Raw genomic sequence first — 19,852 nt, forward strand, 5'->3', positions numbered from 1 at the left:
TGATGAAAGTGAAAGTGTAGAGTGGAAAAGTTGGCTTAAAGCTCAACATTCAGAAAATGAAGATCATGGCATCCGGTCCCATCACTTCATGGGAAATAGATGGGGAAACAGTGGAAACAGTGTCAGACTTTATTTTTCTGGGCTCCAAAATCACTGCAGATGGTGACTGCAGCCATGAAATTAAAAGACGCTTACTCCTTGGAAGGAAAGTTACGACCAACCTAGATAGCATATTCAAAAGCAGAGACATTACTTGGCCAACAAAGGTCCGTCTAGTCAAGGCTATGGTTTTTCCTGTGGTCATGTATGGATGTGAGAGTTGGACTGTGAAGAAGGCTGAGCACCGAAGAATTGATGCTTTTGAACTGTGGTGTTGGAGAAGACTCTTGAGAGACCTTTGGACTGCAAGGAGATCCAACCAGTCCATTCTGAAGGAGATCAGCCCTGAGATTTCTTTGGAAGGAATGATGCTGAAGCTGAAACTGCAGTACTTTGGCCACCTCATGCGAAGAGTTGACTCATTGGAAAAGACTCTGATGCTGGGAGAGATTGGGGGCAGGAGGAGAAGGGGACGACAGAGGATGAGATGGCTGGATTGCATCACTGACTCGATGGACGTGATTCTGAATGAACTCCGGGAGTTGGTGATGGACAGGGAGGCCTGGCGTGCTGTGATTCATGGGGTCGCAAAGAGTCGGACACGACTGAGCGACTGAACTGAACTGAACATCTGGGGAAGTGAGGTGAGGGGTATACAGGAACTCTTGGTACTGTTTGTACCTTTTGTATCGATCTAACAGATGAGGTGGCCAGAGAGAGACCTGGAGGAGGCAGGAAAGGCTGGACCAAGCATCTCCTGTCCCTGCTGGGTGGAGCAGAGAGAGGAACTCAGCTCAGGGAAGGGGCAGCAGCCACAACAGGCCTGCTGGAAGCATCTAGAGAAGGTGCGGGCCCACGGCCAGAGGGTGACGTCATCTCGCTTTCCTGTTTGTTCTTTCTGTCACGGTATCTACAGGGCATCATAAAACTGTGTGATCTTCAGAGTGACCCTACCTCCGCCCCAGTTTTCTTTCCCCTTTTTCTCTTTCATATTTTATGCCCAATTTAGATAAAATTACCTAAAAGTTGGGGAAATTCTATGGCATATAATGTCAAGAACAATCATATAAGAAAGTGAACTTCTGAAGTGGGTGCACACCCTATCCGGGGGGTGTGGGGGGTGTGTGTTTCTGTCTGTCTTCTTTGAATACTAGACAAGCAATGCTACTTTGTAACTATCACAGTCTGTCCAATACCCCTCGAGAGTGTCTGTCTTTGAGGACTCTTCAAGCCCATTTGAATTGGTGGACTTCTGCAATGCTAGTAACAGTAACATTTGTGGCATGCTTACTGTAGTTAGGCACCTGGCCAGGTGCTCCCATGTATATTTTATTTAATTGTGCAGGGAACACAGGCATATTATCTCCATCTTAAAAATAAGGAAATTCAGGCAAATCACACAGGAGCTAAGCAGTATGGGTCAGATAAGTATTTTACTGTTGTCAATTAAGACATCTTATTTGTGTTCCTGAGAATTAAAATATTTCCAGTTGTCTCAAGATGAAGCCTGCTGCTCGGACACAAAAACTAAGAAAACCTCTGTATCATTTCCAAAGAATACTAACAATTTAGAGCCATGGTTGTGTAATGTTTTTCTCTGTAAACAGTACATTCATCAGTCACCAAAGGGCAATTGGCCTCCATGAGATGGAAATAATACAGGCCTGACCTCTTCCTCTTAGATAAGGCCTCCAGGACCAATTAGGTGACAGCTGGACTTCACCCCTCGGGGTAAAGGGCTAAAGGACCATGATGAAACCAGCTCTGTTGTCAAAGGTATTTCTGGCATCGTGCCTTTTCTAGATGGCATCCAGATAACTTAAAAGGGAAGATTTCAAGCTTTTCACCATTTCTGAAATAGTTTTCCATGTGTTAAACTGTCAGGGGAGTGTCTCTCTGTTTTTCCTGTCCTGTCATTGGCCTTGGGTTCTTCTCTGGCCTGGTTCATCTCAGGTTGAAAATGTCAACTTCCAGCTTGTAATGTGGCGACGTGTTCTAGGGCCCATCTTGTAAGTGAGTCAGTTTCTTTCTTTGTTTCTTGATGCTGAAGAATTTGTTTCTCGTTTTAATGAGTAGATTGCCACAGGGGCTTTCTCATTTTACCAGCATGTGCACGATTTCTCTACAGGCAGTGGTCTCGTTGGTGCCCTTCATCACACACATGCTTTTAAAACTCGCCTAACAGAATAATTATAACAGCGAGGCCAAAGTGTTAGTCACTCAGTTGTGTCTGACTCTGTGACCCCATGGACTATAACCCACCAGGCTTCTGTGTCCATGGAATTCTCTAGACAAGAATACTGCAGTGGGTTACTGTTCCCTTCTCCATGGGATCTTCCAGAGCCAGGGATCAAACCCAGGTCTCCTGCATTGCAGGCAGATTCTTTACCATCTGAGCCACCAGGAAGGACAGAAGGACCACTTTGCACTGCATGGATTTTCTGTCTGTGCAGTAACTCCATGAAAACAGTATTGCCTAAACCTGTACAAAAACTCCTTGCTTAGTCCAGATTCTGAGAGATTTATGTTTTCTTTGACTGTGTTGGGTGATTGACTTACCATGAAAGGAATCCTGGAGAATGAGCAGGGAAGGGACAGGCTCTTACAGGAGTGAGAGCCCAGGTGGCCTAGGAATCGCTCCTAACCTGTAGTAAGTACAGGGAGAAGTACAGGACGGAAGCTGGAGACCCCCACTCCCCCCACGAGTGTGCGGTGGTAGAGGGGTCGCGAGAACTCTTGATGCAGTGTTGACATGCGTGTCCTTCAGAAAAGAAGTATTCCATGAGTCTTTATGCCAAGTAAATGCTTCCCCACGAGCCCCGGCCAGTTCACTCAACACAGAGCCCTTCGTGTGAGAGATGGCTTTATGAACCAGCTGCTCCCCACAGCTGCAGGCTGACGTCACCTGGGGCCCGGCCTGCCCCGCAGCCCCGCTCCCCCGGGGGCTTTCTTCCACTTTCCCCTTCCTTCCCTCCTGTCCTCTTTCACCTCACCCACAGAGGCCAACAAAGTTAAACACTATTTAAGCTTTTTTTTTTTTTTTTAAAAGAGGAAACACCCTGTTCAGCCACCAATGTGAGAAGATTTCCATCTATTTTATTTTTAAGTTAAACAGACTGACAGTCATCTGATGACAGGCAGATGTGTTGAAATCCAGCAGGTGTTACTGCTAACTTCCCCACAGAAGCTCTTCTAGTTTTTGGTCCACATAGACATTTTATCTCAGATACAAGCATTCAGATGAGCTAGAATTTTTGTTTTGTTTTCTTTTGTATTTTGCTGATACGTGAAATCCCAAGGGAATTAAGTCAAAAGGTGTAAAATCAAGAGTTCTGCTAGAAAAGCTATTCTTGATGCCTTTGTTGACAGCTTGCAGTTTAGGTTTCTGTTTCCTACTTTCATGTGAAGAACCTGGAATTCACACAAGGAGGCTTGTGGCCCTATAATTTGATTTGTATGATTTTGGAAAGGCAGCAGAAATGACTATTGGATTGGCCAACAAGTCTGTGTTGGTTTTTCCATAAGATCTTACCAAAAACCCAAATGAGCTTTTTGGCCAACTCAGCTTTTAGTTCTTTGGCTCACATTTGTCTCCCTGAATCACTTCTTTGTCCTTTGATAATTAGCGATCTGAGAAGGGCGTTCTGTAGCAATTAGCATGACCATTATCTTTTCGTAAATTCTTTTAAAGAAAAAAACCACTTCCCAAATTTAGTCCCAAGGCGTGATTGTCAGTGATGTCAATGGTCTATATAGTCTGATCTCCATCTACCTTTTTGACTCTTCTCTCCAACTTTTCTGCCTCGCCAATGTTCTAGCTCCCGAGGGGCACTGTGCAGCCTCATCATTGCTCATGTGGAATAGTTTTCACCCTTAATATCGTTAGTAGTTCTCACTTTGTTTTTGCTATTCCTGTTTCCTTTCCCCTTCAGTAAATATTTGTGGGCTTACTTGAATTTTTAGGGTTCTCTTTAGCAGACAGTATGCCTGTCATTGAAAGGTTCCCTAGTGGCCCAGTGGTAAAGAACCCACCTGTCAATGCAGAAGATGCAAGAGACATGGGTGTGATCTCTGAGTCGGGAAGATTCCCAGGAGGAGGAAATGACAACCCACTCCACTATTCTTGCCTGGAAAATTCCAGGGACAGAGGAACCTGGTGAGCTACAGACCATGGGGTCGCAAAGGGTCAGACGGGACTGAGAACACACACATGCTTGTCATTATTTCAGCATGACTTATTTTACCTCTGGAGGACTACTGATGTGGGACAAGGGCTAGAATTTCTACTGCCATGTGGCATATTCCCAAGAAAACAAGTCTACATGATTGTCCAAAATTCATCCCAGGAGCCAGCCTATTTCCCTTTACTTAGGTAGAATAATCATTGATGTAAACCTCCTTTTCTCCATGAAATAATCTTTTTCCTTCCACTACTCCAGAAATACATATTCCTTACCAAAATAGAGGTAAGGGTTACTTTATAACAGACTTATCAGTACCTGTTTTGTAAGAGTCTGTGGGCACTCTGGGATGTGAAGAATGTACATCCTCCTTAAGGGTACGGTAGCACATCTTTCCCCGTATCTAGTAGGGAAAGGAAGGCTGGAAAAGTCCAAACTTCCCGTGAAATGATTTTTTAAACTTTTTATTGGAGTAGAGATGACTAGTTACCTGTTTGATATATGGTAGTGTATATGTGTTAATCCCAATCTCCAAATGTATCTCCTTTCCTCCAAGTAACCAAAAATTTGTTTTCTATATCTATGACTCTGCTTCTAGTTTGTAAATATTTGTACCCCTCCCGTTTTTTTGTAGATCCACATATAAGTGATATTACATGATGTTTGTCTTTCTGTGTCTGGCTTCCCTCAGTATGACAATGTCTAGGTCCATCCAGGTTGCTGCAAATGGTTTTGTTCTTTTTAACTGCTGAGTAATATTCCATTCTATATATATACCACAGCTTCTTTATCCACTCCTCTGTCAGAGGATACTTAGGCTGCTTCTGTGTGTGGATACTGTAAATAGTGCTGCAGTGAACACTGGGCTGTGTGTATCTTTTTGAATTATGGTTTTCCCTGGGTATATTCTGGGTCATATGGTAGTAATATTTTTAGGGGGTTTTTTTGTGTTTTTTTTTTTTGTTGTTTTTTTTTAAGAAATATCCATACAGTTCTGTATGGTGGTTGTACCATTTTACATTCTCATCAACAGTGTAGGAGGTTCCCTTTTCTCCACACCCTCTCTAGCATTTACTGTCTGCAGATTTTTTTGATGATGGCCATTCTGACTGGTGTGAGGTGATACCTCATGGAAAACTAAGATCATGGCATCTGGTCCCATTCCCATCGCTTCATGGCAAATAGATGGAAAAACAATGGAAAGAGTGAGAGACTTTATTTTGGGGGGCTCCAAAATCACTGCAGATGGTGACTGCAGCCATGAAATTAAAAGACGCTTGCTCCTTGTAAGAAAAGCTATGACCAACCTAGACAGCATATTAAAAAGCAGAGACATTACTTTTCCAACAAAGGTCCATCTAGTCAAAGCTATGGTTTTTCCAGTAGTCATGTATGGATGTGAGAGTTGGACTATGAAGAAAGCTGAGTGCCAAAAAATTGATGCTTTTGAACTGTAGTGTTGGAGAAGACTCTTGAGAGTCCCTTGGACTGCAAGGAGATCCAACCAGTCCATCCTAAAGGAAATCAGTCCTGGGTGTTCACTGGAAGGACTGATGTTGAAGCTGAAACTCCAATACTTTGGCCACCTGATGCAAAGAGCTGACTCATTTGAAAAGACCCTGATGCTGGGAAAGATTGAGGGCAGGAGGAGAAGGGGACGACAGAGGATGAGATGGTTGGGTGGCATCACCCACTCAATGGACATGAGTTTGAGTAAGCTCTAGGAGTTGGTGATGGACAAGGAGGCCTGGTGTGCTGCAGTCCATGGGGTCACAAAGAGTCAGACACAACTGAGCGACTGAACTGAACTGAATAATTAGTGATGTTGAGCATCTTTTCATGTGTGTGTTGGCCATCTGTATGTTTTCTTTGGAGAAATGTCTATTTGACTCTTCTGCCTATGTTTTGATTGGGTTCACTTGATATTGAACTGCATGAGCTATTTCTGTATTTTGGAGATTAACCCCTTATTAGTTGCTTTGTTTGCAAGTGTTTTCTCCCATTTCTTTCAGGATTTATTATAGCATGTGTGGCTATTTATTCATGTGCAAGTTCTTCAAGGTATTGTTAATAATTCTGTTCTGGGTAGTGGTAGTGAAAGGTTAGAATGACCTGATTTTAAATTACCTTTATCAAGTTACTTTGCCTGTTTAAAATGTTAACCTTTCAATTTATTCACATTGTAGTGTAGCTTTTCAATGTGTTTTCTCTAAGGTTTTTATGTTCTGATGATTTGTGTTCCATATAATCTTTTATTTTTCATAATGAGTCTAAATTGGCTCCAATCAGATACAAACTTAAAGTCTGTTTCTTCTTTGTGGTCTTACCGTCTCTGTTTCTTCTCTGTCTCAGCTGCCTCCCCTAGGGGCTGGCCTTAGGCACCTCAGCCAATCAGAGCCTCTTCTCCTTGAGGCCCGTGCACTGATTGGTCACCACACGTAAGGGTGCTCTTCACTTGGGAACCTGGCTCTGCCCAAGGACTTCTCTTACTGCTGCCAGAGACCATTTCCTCGCCTTCCCTTCACTTTACCCTTCACTTCTGCACTGTTATGGTTGAGAATCTGGTCCCGAGAATTGAGTACTGCTTTCCGAGTCATCACAGCTGTGTGTGAATGTTACGAATGTAGGCCATTTAGCAGGCTGAGTGTCATCTTCCCTTTCCTTTTTCCATCTCTTTTCAGTCACCGTTTCAACCACCTGTGAGAAGTTAGAAAAAGCCAGGAATGAGTTGCAAATAGCTTATGAAGGATTTGTCCAGAAGCTAAACCAGCAGCACCAGACTGATCTAACAGAGCTGGAGAATCGGCTTAAAGAATTTTACACCGGGGAATGTGAAAAGCTTCAGAACATCTACATAGAAGAAGCAGAGAAATACAAAACTCAATTGCAGGAGCAGGTTTGTACTTTTCGAACCTGAGCATGTGCTTGGCCATTGCTGTTGATTTGAATTCTAACTGTTGTCTGATGAGGGTCTTCCTCTGATGACCTTCTCTTTGTTGGATGTCCCTTGATGAATTTCATTATGATTTAAATAAATGAAACAATTTTTAAAGTAAATTTTTATGATCAAAGCAATGTATGTATGTTGAGTGAAAGACTGAAAGAAAAAAGATAGAATTTAAACAACCCTTTAAAATTTTTTTAATTGAAATATAGCTGTATAAGATTATATAAGTTACAGAATTACAATATAGTGATTCACAATTTTTAAAGGTTGAAAGTGAAAGTTAGTCACTTAGTCATGAGTGACCCCATGGACATGTAGCCCACCAGGCTCATCCATGGGATTCTGCAGGCAATAATACTGGAGTGGGTTGCCATTTTCTTCTCCAGGGGATCTTCCCAACAACCCAGGGATCAAACCTAGGTCTCCTGCATTGTGGGCAGACTCTTTACTGACTGAGCCACCAGGGAAGCCACTATATAAGTTACAGAATTACAATATCAGATCAGATCAGTTGCTCAGTCTTGTCCGACTCTTTGCGACCCCATGAATCACAGCACGCCAGGCCTCCCTGTCCATCACCAACTCCCGAAGTTCACCAAGACTCACGTCCATTGAGTCAGTGATGCCATCCAGCCATCTCATCCTCTGTCGTCCCCTTCTCCACCTGCCCCCAATCCCTCCCAGCATCAGAGTCTTTTCCAATGAGTCAACTCTTCACATGAGGTGGCCGAAGTACTGCAGTTTCAGCTTTAGCATCATTCCTTCCAAAGAAATCCCAGGGCTGATCTCCTATAGTGATTCATAATTTTTAAAGGTTGTACTCCAGTTATAGTAGTGTTAGTCGCTCAATCGTGTCCGACTTTTTGCGACCCCATGGACTGTGGCCCGCCAGGCTCCTCTATCCGTTGGATTCTCCAGGCAAGAATACTGCAGTGGATGGCCATTGCCTTCTCCATACGATCCTCCTGACCCAGGGCTCGAACCCAGATCTCCTGTATCGCAGGCAGATTCTTTACCAAAGAGCTATAAGGAAGTCCATACTCCTGTTACAGTTATTATAAAATCCTGGCTATACAGAAGAGTCACAGAAGTAGACGACAAACATAGTTACCAAGAGGGGTGGGGGAAGGAGGGTGGATGAACTGGAAGATTGGGATTCACAATTTTTAAAGATTATAACTGTGTTTATAGTTATTATGAAGTAGTGACCGCATTCCCCATGTTGTATAATATATCCTTGTAGCTTATCTTATACCTAACAGTTTGTACCTCTTATTCCCCTGCTCCTATATTACCTCTCTCCCTTCCCTCTCCGCACTGGTTACCACTAGTTTGTTTTCCATATCTGTGAGTCTATTTCTTTTTTGTTAAAGTCCCTAGTTTACTTTAATTTTTAGATTCCACATATAAGTGACATTATATAGTATTTGTCTTTATTTCACTTAGCATAACATACCTTCCAAGGCCATTCATGTTGCTCAAATGAAAAATTTCATTCTTTTTTTAATGCTTCCATGGTATTGCATTGTTCGTATGTATATATACACACACAGATGTACATATACATACATACATATAATACACACACCCCACATTTTCTTGATCTATTCATCTGTTGATGCACATTTTGGTTGCTCTCATGTCTTGGCATTTATAAATATGATGAATGTTTGAACTGCTGCTATGAACACTGGGTGCATATATCTTTTCAAATTAATGTTTTTGGAGGGTTTTTTCCAGATATATTTAAAAAAATAAAATAAAACATCCCTTTATCCTACTACATAGAAATAATCCCTTTGTAAGCATTCTGGTACTGCTAAAACATTGGTTTGCATTTCTTCTTTTCTTGTTTAGTAACTTGTGTTTTTCACTTCATAGTACATCCTAAACCTCTCTTTAATTTCCTTGCTCCCTTTTAAAATCAAGTTTTCATTTCAGCTTTACATGTGCCTGGTAGCCCTTTAGACTTGAATGCAAGCTAATGTGTCACATCTCCTAATGTTGCCGCCTATTATTCATTCACCTTAGGACTTGATTTTATTGGTAAAACTATTGTTTTGGTTTTTTCTTACAGTTTGACAACTTAAGTGCTACCCACGAAACCTCTAAGTTGAAAATTGAAGCAAGCCACTCGGAGAAAATAGAATTGCTAAAGAAGGCCTATGAAAACTCCCTTTCAGGCAAGAATGCTTTTTCTCTATTAAAATAGAATAAGAGCTCATGGAACAGCGTGGTGTGTTTCCACACAGAAATGATTCATAACTTCCCCTCCAGAGAATGCCCCGTGGTGTTCGGTTTTGGAGGGTTTCTTGGTTTCTTTTTGCATTGTTTATTGGGAGTGGCACATGCCCTTTCCCCTAAGGAGGCAGATAAGAGTTTTGTTTTGTTTTTAATAAATGCCAGTCTTTTAGGAAAGAGAGTGAACTTTTAAGGAACTTTATGGCTTTTTTGGTAGTAGCTGTGCTTGACCACTTCAGATCCTAGGAAGGATCTGTGAGTTTACACCCTGCCCGCAGTGAAGGGCCCACACCAGGCACTTCTGTACACTGGACTGTTGGGAAAAGTAGATGGCACTTGCTGGATAAAAAAATCATTTATTTCATCATGATTAGAAGAGGCGAAGTAAAAGGAAAAGAATACACACCGAGGAAACCAGAATTGAAAGAGACACGTGTACACCAGTGTTCATCACAGCACTGTTTATAATAGCCAGGACATGGAGGCAACCTAGATGTCCATCGGCAGACAAATGGATAAGAAAGCTGTGGTACATATACACAATGGAGTATTACTCAGCCATTAAAAAGAATACATTTGAATCAGTTCTAATGAGGTGGATGAAACTGGAGCCTATTATACAGAGTGAAGTAAGCCAGAAAGAAAAATACCAATACAGTATACTAATGCATATATATGGAATTTAGAAAGATGGTAACGATGACCCTACATGTGAGACAGCACAAGAGACACAGATGTATAGAACAGTCTTTTGGACTCTGTGGGAGAGGGCAAGGGTGGGATGATCTGAGAGAATAGCACTGAAACATGTATATTATCATATGTGAAACAGATCGCCAGTCCAGGTTCGATGCATGAGACAGGGTGCTCAGGGCTGGTGCACTGGGATGACCCAGAGGGATGGGATGGGGAGGGAGGTGGGGGGGGCGGTTCAGGATGGGAAACACATGTACACCCATGGCTGATTCATGTCAATGTATGGCGAAACCACTACAATATTGTAAAGTAATTAGCCTCCAATTAAAATAAATAAATTTTATAAAAAGAAATTATCAAAACTGAAAAAAAAAAGAAAAGAATAAGAAGCCATTTTTTTTTTTAACAGAACATAAGTGCCCATGTAGCTAAAGCTCTTGCCCTGAACCTGTTGCCTCTACAGAGAAACATCTGGACATGTGGTGGGAACTGGCCCTGCGAGCTTTGTCAGGGCCTTCTCACCAGAAAAACAGATGTGTTGTATGAGGTCAGCGATGAGAACATGTGGAGTGACTGACCCAGGGTAGATGTTAGTGAACACTGGTTTTCTTGCTTTCTGTTGGAGATGGGTTTACTTTGAGGCTTCTGTCTGGTTCATAAAGAGCAACTAGAACAGAGCACAGAGACTCAGCCCGGGAATCTGAAGGCATGCTCTACGTTCCCTGAGGTCTTCTGGCCTCTCTGAGCCTCTGTGTTCTCATCCATAAAATGGGAATTAGCTGCCCTACTCACCTCACAGGCTAATTTGAGACCAAGTAGCTTGATTTATACAAAAGTACCATACAAATGTAAAGTAACATAGGTACAGTGCCTCATAGTCAACTCGCATATCCCCTGCTTTAATGAATGCAGAATGCAGTGATCTCATAGGGTGGTATTGACTCAAAAATCACTTCTTTCAGAAATCAAGAAAAGCCATGAAATGGAAAAGAAATCCCTCGAGGATCTGCTTTACGAGAAGCAGGAATCACTAGAGGTAGGTAATCTCAGTCTCTAACACACGCACACCTGGTCATCAACCTTGAGGCTTGTGTGGTTTCAGTATGTTTCTGTGCACACATCTGCCACAGATGTGGTGGTGCCGGCTTGTTTACTTGTTTCTGGTGCCGGCTTGTTTACTCATGTTCCACATTTCATTGTTTGTGTTTCAGAAACAAATCAGTGATCTGAAGAGTGAAAATGACACTTTAAATGAAAAGTTGAAATCAGAAGAGCAGAAAAGAATATCAAGAGAGAAAGCAAATTTAGTAAGTCATGTATGCTCTCCTATCACTATTGAATTTTCCTTCTGTTCAACTGTCTCTTAGAGTCAATTAAGTATTCAGCAGCTAGAGAAATAGTATGGGTTTGGAGTCTTTTTCATAGCCTGCAGTATGCTTTTTCAACTGTATACAGTGGCTTCTTTGGTTACTAGTGGGTCTTTTTTTTTTAATTCTAAAGACTGGCATAACAGATGAAATCCAATATATTGCTAGTGATCTATGCTAATACCTTCAGGAAGATAGGAAAAGTCTCAATTAGGGTCAGAGTTCTTATGTGAAGACTTCACTTTAAAAAAAAATTAACTTGCTATATTGGGATATAATTTATATACCACAATAGTCATTCTTTAAAAAAAAAAAAAAGATCAGCAGTTCACAAGTTGTGCCTTGGTCACCAGGATCTAATTCCATTTTTATCACCCCCACCAAAGAAACCCTGTAGCTATTAACTCATCCTTCCCCAATGCCCACCCCCCCAAAAAAAACACAAACAAACAAACCCAAACTCCTCGGCCCTCCAGGCTCACCAGTCCCCTTTCCGTCTCTGTGCATGTGCCTACTCTGGACATTTCACTGAAATGGAATCACGCTGCATGTGGCTTTCTGTGTCTGGCCTCTTTCCCTCAGCTTTTGTTTTCAGTGTTCATGCATAGTGTAACAGGTACAGACATTTCATTCCTTTTTCTGGCTGAACAATATTTCACTGTATGGCTAATCCTCACTTTTGGAGAAACATGAATTTCTCTGGTAAACTTAACTTTCTCTTCCAACTTGTATCCTTACATCTCTGCATCCTCCCGGCTTTTTTGGGGTCCCTCAGTGAGCTCTGTGAAGCGGTCCCCACGGGCATCTTCCCTGATTCCCCCTAAGGGTTGCCCCAGAGCATTAACTACTGTCCAGAAGGAAAGTTCTGATGATTGACAACCATCACCACTGACTGCTTGTCTGAGGAATTCCCTCATTTACCATCTGATCAAAGGACTGTGCCCTGTTAACTTGTGTCATAGGTTACCTTGTATTCAAGGTTCACCTGAATTTCCATACTTAGGGACAAGGAGTCCGGGAATCCACCCTGGTGTACTCTCACAAGCTGTTCTTCCCTTATGTAGGATTTATCCTGGATAGAATTTTCACAGTGCATGTATCCTATGCCATGTAGGTGCTAGGATGTCACTCACTGATGGGGCATTATTCTGCCCTAGAAGGAAAGCCAGGTCAACACATGCCTATCATGGCAAACATCCAAAAGACTCAGGATGTGATTGCCATTTCCGTTGTTTGCCAGAGAGCCCTATAAGCACACTGCCCGCGTATTCCCCCTCAGTCATAGAGCGAACAATCGTTCCCTGTTCTCCCTCCAAACATACTCTGCAGCCAGAATTCTGTTTTGTATTGTAAGGTATGGCTTTCCTCTTACTTCCATAAAATATTTGATGCTACCAATATGTTTTTAACATATTAAGTTACTGATGGGTGAGTGAGAATGTTTTCAAATGTGGAATGCATTATATCATTTTTAAGACCAACGACTTTGAGATGGAAGCCAGCTTATCTTAACCCTTCTTTTTAGCTCTTTCTTTGAACCTGTAAAAGAAGGCCAATGTCTCTTGCCACTTGTTTAATTTCTAAATCTAATCAAAGATGTCTTTGTATGAAGAACATGAACCATGCAGTTGTGTTCAATTGATCAATCAGAGCCATATCCTGCTGTGTCTTTTCCAGAAAAACCCTCAGATCATGTATCTGGAGCAAGAGTTAGAAAGCCTGAAAGCCGTGCTAGAGATCAAGAATGAGAAGCTGCACCAACAGGATGTGAAGTTAATGAAGATGGAGAAACTGGTAAGTTTAGTGCAGAGCCTCACGGAGCGGGGTAACACCTGAGGCCTCTGAGCTAGATCTATGGGGTTGTCTTCGTGTCTAGAGATGTTTGGAAACATAGGAAAGGTAAAAGAGGTTACATTTTCTTTTCTATGTTAGCTTAAGGCTTATTCATGGCTGCCTTCTGCAACAGTTTTTTGTACCCCCCGCCCAAGGAACATGCAAACGGAGCAGTCAGTGTTTAGAAAAATAACAGCAAAGGTCATTCATATCCGTGGTCTGGGGATAGCCACCTGCATAAAAACAATGTTTAAATAATGTAAAAGTGGTTATTTAATATACCACCAGCTCAAGAGCTTTCTTATGCTCAAATCAGTTGGGTCCTTAATCCCCTCAGAGCAATTCAATCTTGCTAAATATCTCAATTCTCCATCTTGCTTCATGGGAATTAGACTGTGATAGAAGAATTGCACATTTATAAAATTAACCTGGTTGGATAAGTAGCCAGCACTATGAAAAACAGGAATAAAGTTTATTTTGTGGCCTCCAGGATAGACAGCTGACGTCAGCGTGTGGGGAATCCAGGGCTTTGTGGGAGGTTGTCCCTTCTCCCCCTAACTGTAGGTGACTCAGTGTTGAGTAGGTGCCTCAGTCAAACCCAAACCAGCCCTGGACAATAGGGAGCATGGAAGGCACTCATTACTCATTGTTTTGTTTGTTTGTTTTGCTGTTTGGTTTTCTTCTAGAGACTATTACCTTTCATGGGAGGTAAGAGCTAACCCCCATGTGGATACATGGATGCTTTGAATTACCAGGGAAGTTTGCTTTTGTAAAGGAAAGAAGGAGCTCATGGTCTCTAATGGCCCCAACCTGGTATATACCAGCTTCCACCAGAGGGATAGGCCTCCCTGTTCCATCCGGTCTCCTGCTTGCCAGTGTGGCCGCCAGCACTGACTCAGATAATCCTGTTAATAGCTGGTTGTCCCTATGCTGCCACATCAGAACTTTTCAAGCCCTCATGTGCAGTAAGATCAGACTCTGCTGTAAAATTACTCATCCGTCTTAATTTTCGTTGATCCACAAGTATTTCTGTCCCTTGCCATACCCAGGAAGTATTGGTCAGCTTGGCATGCTGTATATTGCAGAAGGAGAGGTTGATATGATGACAGATAAGCCCACTGTTACCTTATTTATTTGTAACCTCCAGGCCTTTGTCAAAAATTAGACACTTAGAAAGCAAAGAGGCTTTCTCCATTAAAACAAAAAAACTATCCCTGCTGATCATTAGCTCTGAGAACTGGTTTCCAGGGCTAGTTTCTGCTCCAGTAAAATGAGGAATTGGAAGAGATACTATTTTAAGGCCAATCACTCCCCAGTATTTAATTCCAGATTTTCCCACCTTGTGTTTTTATCTTATATTCCTTTATACTTCCTAGAAATTCCAAGGCTCCCTCTATTTTACATGTTAGTCACATTTTGGTGATATTTCACCTGGTTGGCTTGTCCTAAGTTTTTTCTGGATAATAGATGTTGGTGGTGGGAATGTAAATTGGTACAGTCACTATGGAGAACAGTATGGAGGTTCCTTAAAAAACTAAAACTGCTATATGACCTTGCAATCCCACTCCTGGGCATATACCCTGAAAAAGTCACAATGCAAAAAGACATGTACCCCAGGGCTCATTGCAGCACTATTTACAACAGCAACCTAAATATCCATCAACAGAAGAATGGATAAAGAAGATGTGGTACATATATACAATGGAATAGTACCTCAACCATACAAAGGAATGAAATTGGGTCATTTGTAGAGATGTGGATGGACCTAGAGTCTGTCACACAGAGTGAAGTAGGTCAGAAAGAGAAAAACAAAGATCATGTATTAATGCATATATGCAGAATCTAGAAAAATGGTAATGAACTTACCTGCAGGGCAGGAATAGAGATACAGACGTAGAGAATTGACCTGTGGACACAGGAGGAGAGGGGAGGACGAACTGAGAGAGTAGCATTGCCATACGTACACTACCGTGTGTGAAACAGATCACTCATGGCAAAGCTGCATGGCACAGGGAGCTCAGTGTGGTGCCCAGCGATGACCCAGAGAGCTGGAGATCAGAGGAAGGCTCAGGAGGGAGGGGATATACGTATACAGAGAGCTGATTCACACTGCTGTACAGCAGAAGTTAACAACATTGTAAAGCAATTATACTCCAATTAAAAAAAAAAAAAAAAGACAGCTTAGTCACAGGCACCAGTGACAAGGACTTAGCACGAAGTTGGACAGAGCTGTGATGTCTCCTCCAAGAGGGTAATGAAATCTTACCTTCAGAAACTGAGCAGGAGTGTATTCAGCTCTTCATCATTAGCTGATTCAGTGTCTTCTGGGCTTTTCTCCTTTAATCTGGCAGATCAGTTTGCTTGCCTATTGTCCTTCCCAGGCTAAACTTTCAAGGAAAACAAACATGTCTTTAGTTTAGCTAAGGAAGGGTGCCTTTTGTCATGCATTTCTTTGTTTTGAGGCTCCACAGAGCTCTGGGGATTGCACTGAGTAGCCACTCAGAGGGACATGCTGGCGAGCCAGCAGGAAACCATGATTAAGGTTGTGTTAAACACTGCCACAAACTGAGTTTTCATCAAGTGTGGGATTTTTTTTTTTCTTCCCAAATTGACCATAAGAAGCTGTAGTGTCTCTGATAAACGTTGGCTGCCAGGCTGCAGTTTTCTTTATCACCGTGAAACTGAAAGAGGCACAGCCTCCAAGGGCAGGGCACCAATTCTTGGGAATTCTAAAGCAGCGTGACCTTGAGCAAATCAGTAGCCCCTGGGTGTGTGTGTGTGTTCACATGCCCTGGCACACATTTGAAAAGTAATACCCGTGTGCTCTGTTTTGCTGCAGTAGGTTCTTCCTTGCAGTGCATCAGTGTAGAGATGTTCAACATACCATTCAGCTTTGCTGAATTAAGAGTAGCCATTGACCTATATATGTTATCGTGTGTAAAACAGCTAGTGGGAAGCTGCTTTATATAGCACAGGGAGCTCAGCTCAGTGCTCTGCGATGACCTAGAGGAGTGGGATGGGGGATCCAGGGGGAGGGGATATCTCTATACATACAGCTGATTGACTTCGTTGTACAGCAGACACTAATACAACAGTGTAAAGCAATTATAGTCCAATAATAAATTTTTTAAATAAAAATACTGTTAACCTTGAAAAGAATTAAAAACTTTCCTAAATTAAATCTCTGTAGCCTACACTGATATCAGGAAGGTACCTCAAGGAATAAGGGGCCTTATGTAATTTTTAATGTATGAATGTTGACACTCTCATTTATGCCAAGGTGGACAATAACACAGCGCTGGTGGACAGACTGAAGCGATTCCAGCAGGAGAATGAAGAACTGAAAGCTCGGATGGACAAGCACATGGCAATCTCGAGGTAACATGCCACTGTCCTGTTTGCCCCGAGCCCCTCCCTGCCTCACACGTGAACACTGAGTGTTCCTTTCTTAGCCCGGCCCACTCCTGCCCCCCCTGGACTGAAGCGAGTGGTTAAAGAGGTTCTGATTTCTGCCTGGGAAATGACTGCAGCCTGTGGTGCCTTCACTTACCCAAGGGGCCTGGACAAAAGTCTGAGTCCTCAGTGGGCATGCCTTCCCTTCCCAGGGAAACCTGGCTGATGGAAGTGGAGAATGCCCTCAGAGAAGGATCACCACAACAGCAAACAAACCCTAAGCAAGAAACAGCCCCCCTCCCCACCACGCCCCTACCACCTACGAGGGTCCTAAGACACACAGCCTGCCTGTGGGTGCGTTACTAGGTCTGCTATGAAATTGCCTCAACGTATAGCTTTTCCTTTGGCTCCAGCTCACACTTCCCTGTTCCTCTGCCAGCCCAGCCTGTGTACAGCAATTGCTTTCATTCCAGAGATCATCTGGGGGCTCTCAAATTTAAACCAGTAAGAATTTTTTTTCAGACTCTTAAAAAAAAAAACAAGACTCACATGATTTCTGGCTCCTTTCTGTCTGCCAGGCAACTTTCCACGGAGCAGGCGGTCCTGCAGGAGTCGCTGGAGAAGGAGTCCAAGGTCAACAAGCGCCTCTCCATGGAGAACGAGGAGCTGCTCTGGAAGCTCCACAACGGGAACCTGTGCAGCCCCAAGAGGTCCCCCACGTCCCCCCCCGCCCCCTTCCAGTCACCTCGGAACTCCGGCTCCTTCCCCGGCCCCAGCATCTCTCACCCAGATGACCTCCCTGGGAACCAGAGACAGACTGAAGGCGTCTCTGCAGGACTGACCCCGCCCGCAACCGCGCACCACCCGCCCTAGAAGTGGGAAGCCACGGCCCGAACCGGCTCCTCCCACGTGAGACCGGACTCGGAGGAAGGCGTCCGACCCGGTCCAAAGATGCTATGGGAACGGATCTACACGGACACTGTCGCACAAAGCACTTACAGAACGGGAGAAACCTTGGTCATTGCCTTTTTCACCTATGGGTAAAGGGGAAAACTCTCAGGGGCCTGTTAAGATAAAGATTTATATAACCTTTGTAACCTTATATAACCTTTGTAATTTATATAACCTTCACCACAGACACCTTCTCTTGATTTTTCTTTTGGTCTGACTGGGGCTGTGTGGATGGAGCAGATGGACCCGAGTGTCGTGTGTTGGACGCTGCCTCCCTTGGTGTGTGTTGAGTTGAGCATCTCTGGAGACGTGTTCGTCAAGCAGTTGTCAGTGTAGACATCTCTGCAGAAGCCATGGAAGGAAGAGCAATAGTTGCTGGAGTTAGGATTCTTTACTACCGGCCAGCTCAGCCCTCTGCCCTGGCGGGGAAGAGGGGCTGCAGCAACAGCTCTGATTTGCCCAGGCCTGTGCCTTCTCTGCATCCCTTTGAGTAACTTGATAAGCAGCCTTTCAGTGTTCAGCTGTGTCAGTTGAAACTAGCTAGATTTTTTTTTAACTTACCTATGTGAACGTGAAATACTACAATTCATTTTTTTCAGGCTATGAGCAAACACAGAACCCTAATTTTGCATAAAAAGAAAAGAAAGAAAAAAATCTGTATAAAGAAAGAGCAGTACCCATGGATTGCTCTCTGCCTTATTTTTAGCTTGATCTGAGCTATTCTCAGTGATTTCAACTGGCTTCTTCTCTCCCATCCCCATCCCCCCGCCCCTCTCTCCCCCATCCAGAGCCACAAAAGCAAACCTTCCACCTCCTTCCTGCTTTTCTCTAGGACAGGGAATATTCTTTGCCAAAGCCAGCTCATCTTCAAGGTACTGACCACTTTTCCAAATAAACCAGGGCCTGGTTCCAAAAGTACAAATTTGGGGACATCCCAGAGAGATTAAAGAACGAAAAGGGGTCAGTAGCTGACAGAACTGGGAAAGACAGGATTCGGTGCTTATGGATGACTAGGAGCACCTTGCTAATAGAGCAGGCTGCGGAGACAATGCTAAATTTTCACATACCTTTGAAGAATCCTCCCGTCCTGGGAAAGACAGCAGAATGGCCAGTCGGTGAGAGGAAAATGTGGCCTGTCCAGCTCATCTCCAAGTTGCATTCAGTCTCTTTTCAAAACATCACTTATTACCTCCCCCAGTTCTAATATGTTGGGGGAAGTAGAAGGAAAAACTGTGGCTTTTTTCTCTCTCTCTGCATGTGTCAAGCTTGTGCTATCAGTATTTACTAATTAGCGTAGCTGACATTCAGTGGCTTTACAAATAACCCCTATAGTAAGAACAGGTTCAGGCCACTAGAGGTGGATCTTTGAGTTTTCACTTACACACACACTACAAAGCAGTGCTCAAATTTCTCCAAGCCAGGCTTCAACAGTACGTGAACTGAGAATTGGCAGATGTTCAAGCTGGACTTAGAAAAAGCACAGGAACCAGAGATCAAATTGCCAACATCTGTTGAATCATAGAAAAAGGAAGAGAATTCCAGAAAAACATCTACTTCTGCTTCACTGACTACACTAAAGCCTTCAACTTTGTGGATCACAACAAACTATGGAAAATTCTTAAAGAGATGGGAATACCTGACTACCTTACCTGCCTCCTAAGAAATCTGTATGCAGGTCAAGAAGCAACAGTTAGAAGTGGACATCAAACAACAGACTGGTTCCAAATCGGGAAAGGAGTATGTCAAGGCTGTATATTGTCACCGTGCTTATTTAACTTATATGCAGAGTACATCATGAGAAATGCCAAGCTGGAGGAAGCACAAGCTGGAATCAAGATTGCCAGGAGAAATATCAATAACCTCAGGTATGCAGATGACACCACTCTTATGGCAGAAAGCAAAGAAGAACTAAAGAGCCTCTTGACGAACATGAAAGAGGAGAGTGAAAAAGTTGGCTTAAAACTCAACATTCAAAAAGATCATGGCATCTGGTCCCATTACTTCATGGCGAATAGATGGGGAAACAGTGACTTTATTTTGGGGGTCTCCAAAATCACTTCAGATGGTGACTGCAACCGTGAAATTAAAAGATGCTTGCTCCTTGGAAGGAAAGCTAGCCCCAACCTAGACAGTGTATTCAAAAG

At 43.1% G+C, this 19,852-nt stretch overlaps 1 protein-coding gene and 1 long non-coding RNA gene across 26 annotated transcripts in view; one reads left to right on the forward strand and one right to left on the reverse strand.

Annotated features, from left to right (window-relative positions):
• Positions 1-17,893, forward strand: part of MTUS1 (microtubule associated scaffold protein 1) — a 188,100-nt gene extending 170,207 nt beyond the window's left edge. For all 17 annotated transcript variants that reach the window (XR_015156297.1, XR_015156296.1, XR_015156298.1 and 14 more), the window contains 7 exons: positions 6,962-7,176; positions 9,305-9,410; positions 11,127-11,200; positions 11,376-11,471; positions 13,209-13,325; positions 16,645-16,742; positions 17,336-17,893. Coding sequence is in view for 14 of the 17 variants with exons in the window: in XM_086380637.1 (XP_086236763.1) it covers positions 6,962-7,176; positions 9,305-9,410; positions 11,127-11,200; positions 11,376-11,471; positions 13,209-13,325; positions 16,645-16,742; positions 17,336-17,630 (1,001 nt within the window). In the remaining 3 variants the exon portion in view is untranslated. The remainder of the gene's footprint in view (positions 1-6,961; positions 7,177-9,304; positions 9,411-11,126; positions 11,201-11,375; positions 11,472-13,208; positions 13,326-16,644; positions 16,743-17,335) is intronic.
• LOC147343629 (uncharacterized) lies at positions 7,398-17,445 on the reverse strand. 9 transcript variants are annotated; one of them, XR_015156305.1, is made up of 5 exons: positions 17,307-17,444; positions 16,915-16,975; positions 15,631-15,746; positions 15,231-15,270; positions 7,398-8,250 (listed from the first exon to the last, which is right to left on the reverse strand). It is a non-coding gene; the product is annotated as an uncharacterized LOC147343629 (long non-coding RNA). The 9 variants fall into 9 exon arrangements; XR_015156304.1 differs by having other exon boundaries at positions 15,631-15,751; XR_015156302.1 differs by having other exon boundaries at positions 16,915-16,979; positions 17,307-17,442.
• Positions 17,894-19,852: the final 1,959 nt, after the last annotated feature.

Source organism: Bos grunniens, chromosome 27 (assembly GCF_055505025.1).
Source record: "Bos grunniens cultivar Pamir isolate PY7600 chromosome 27, Bosgru_T2T1.0, whole genome shotgun sequence".
In the NCBI taxonomy this organism is placed as follows: domain Eukaryota; kingdom Metazoa; phylum Chordata; class Mammalia; order Artiodactyla; family Bovidae; genus Bos; species Bos grunniens.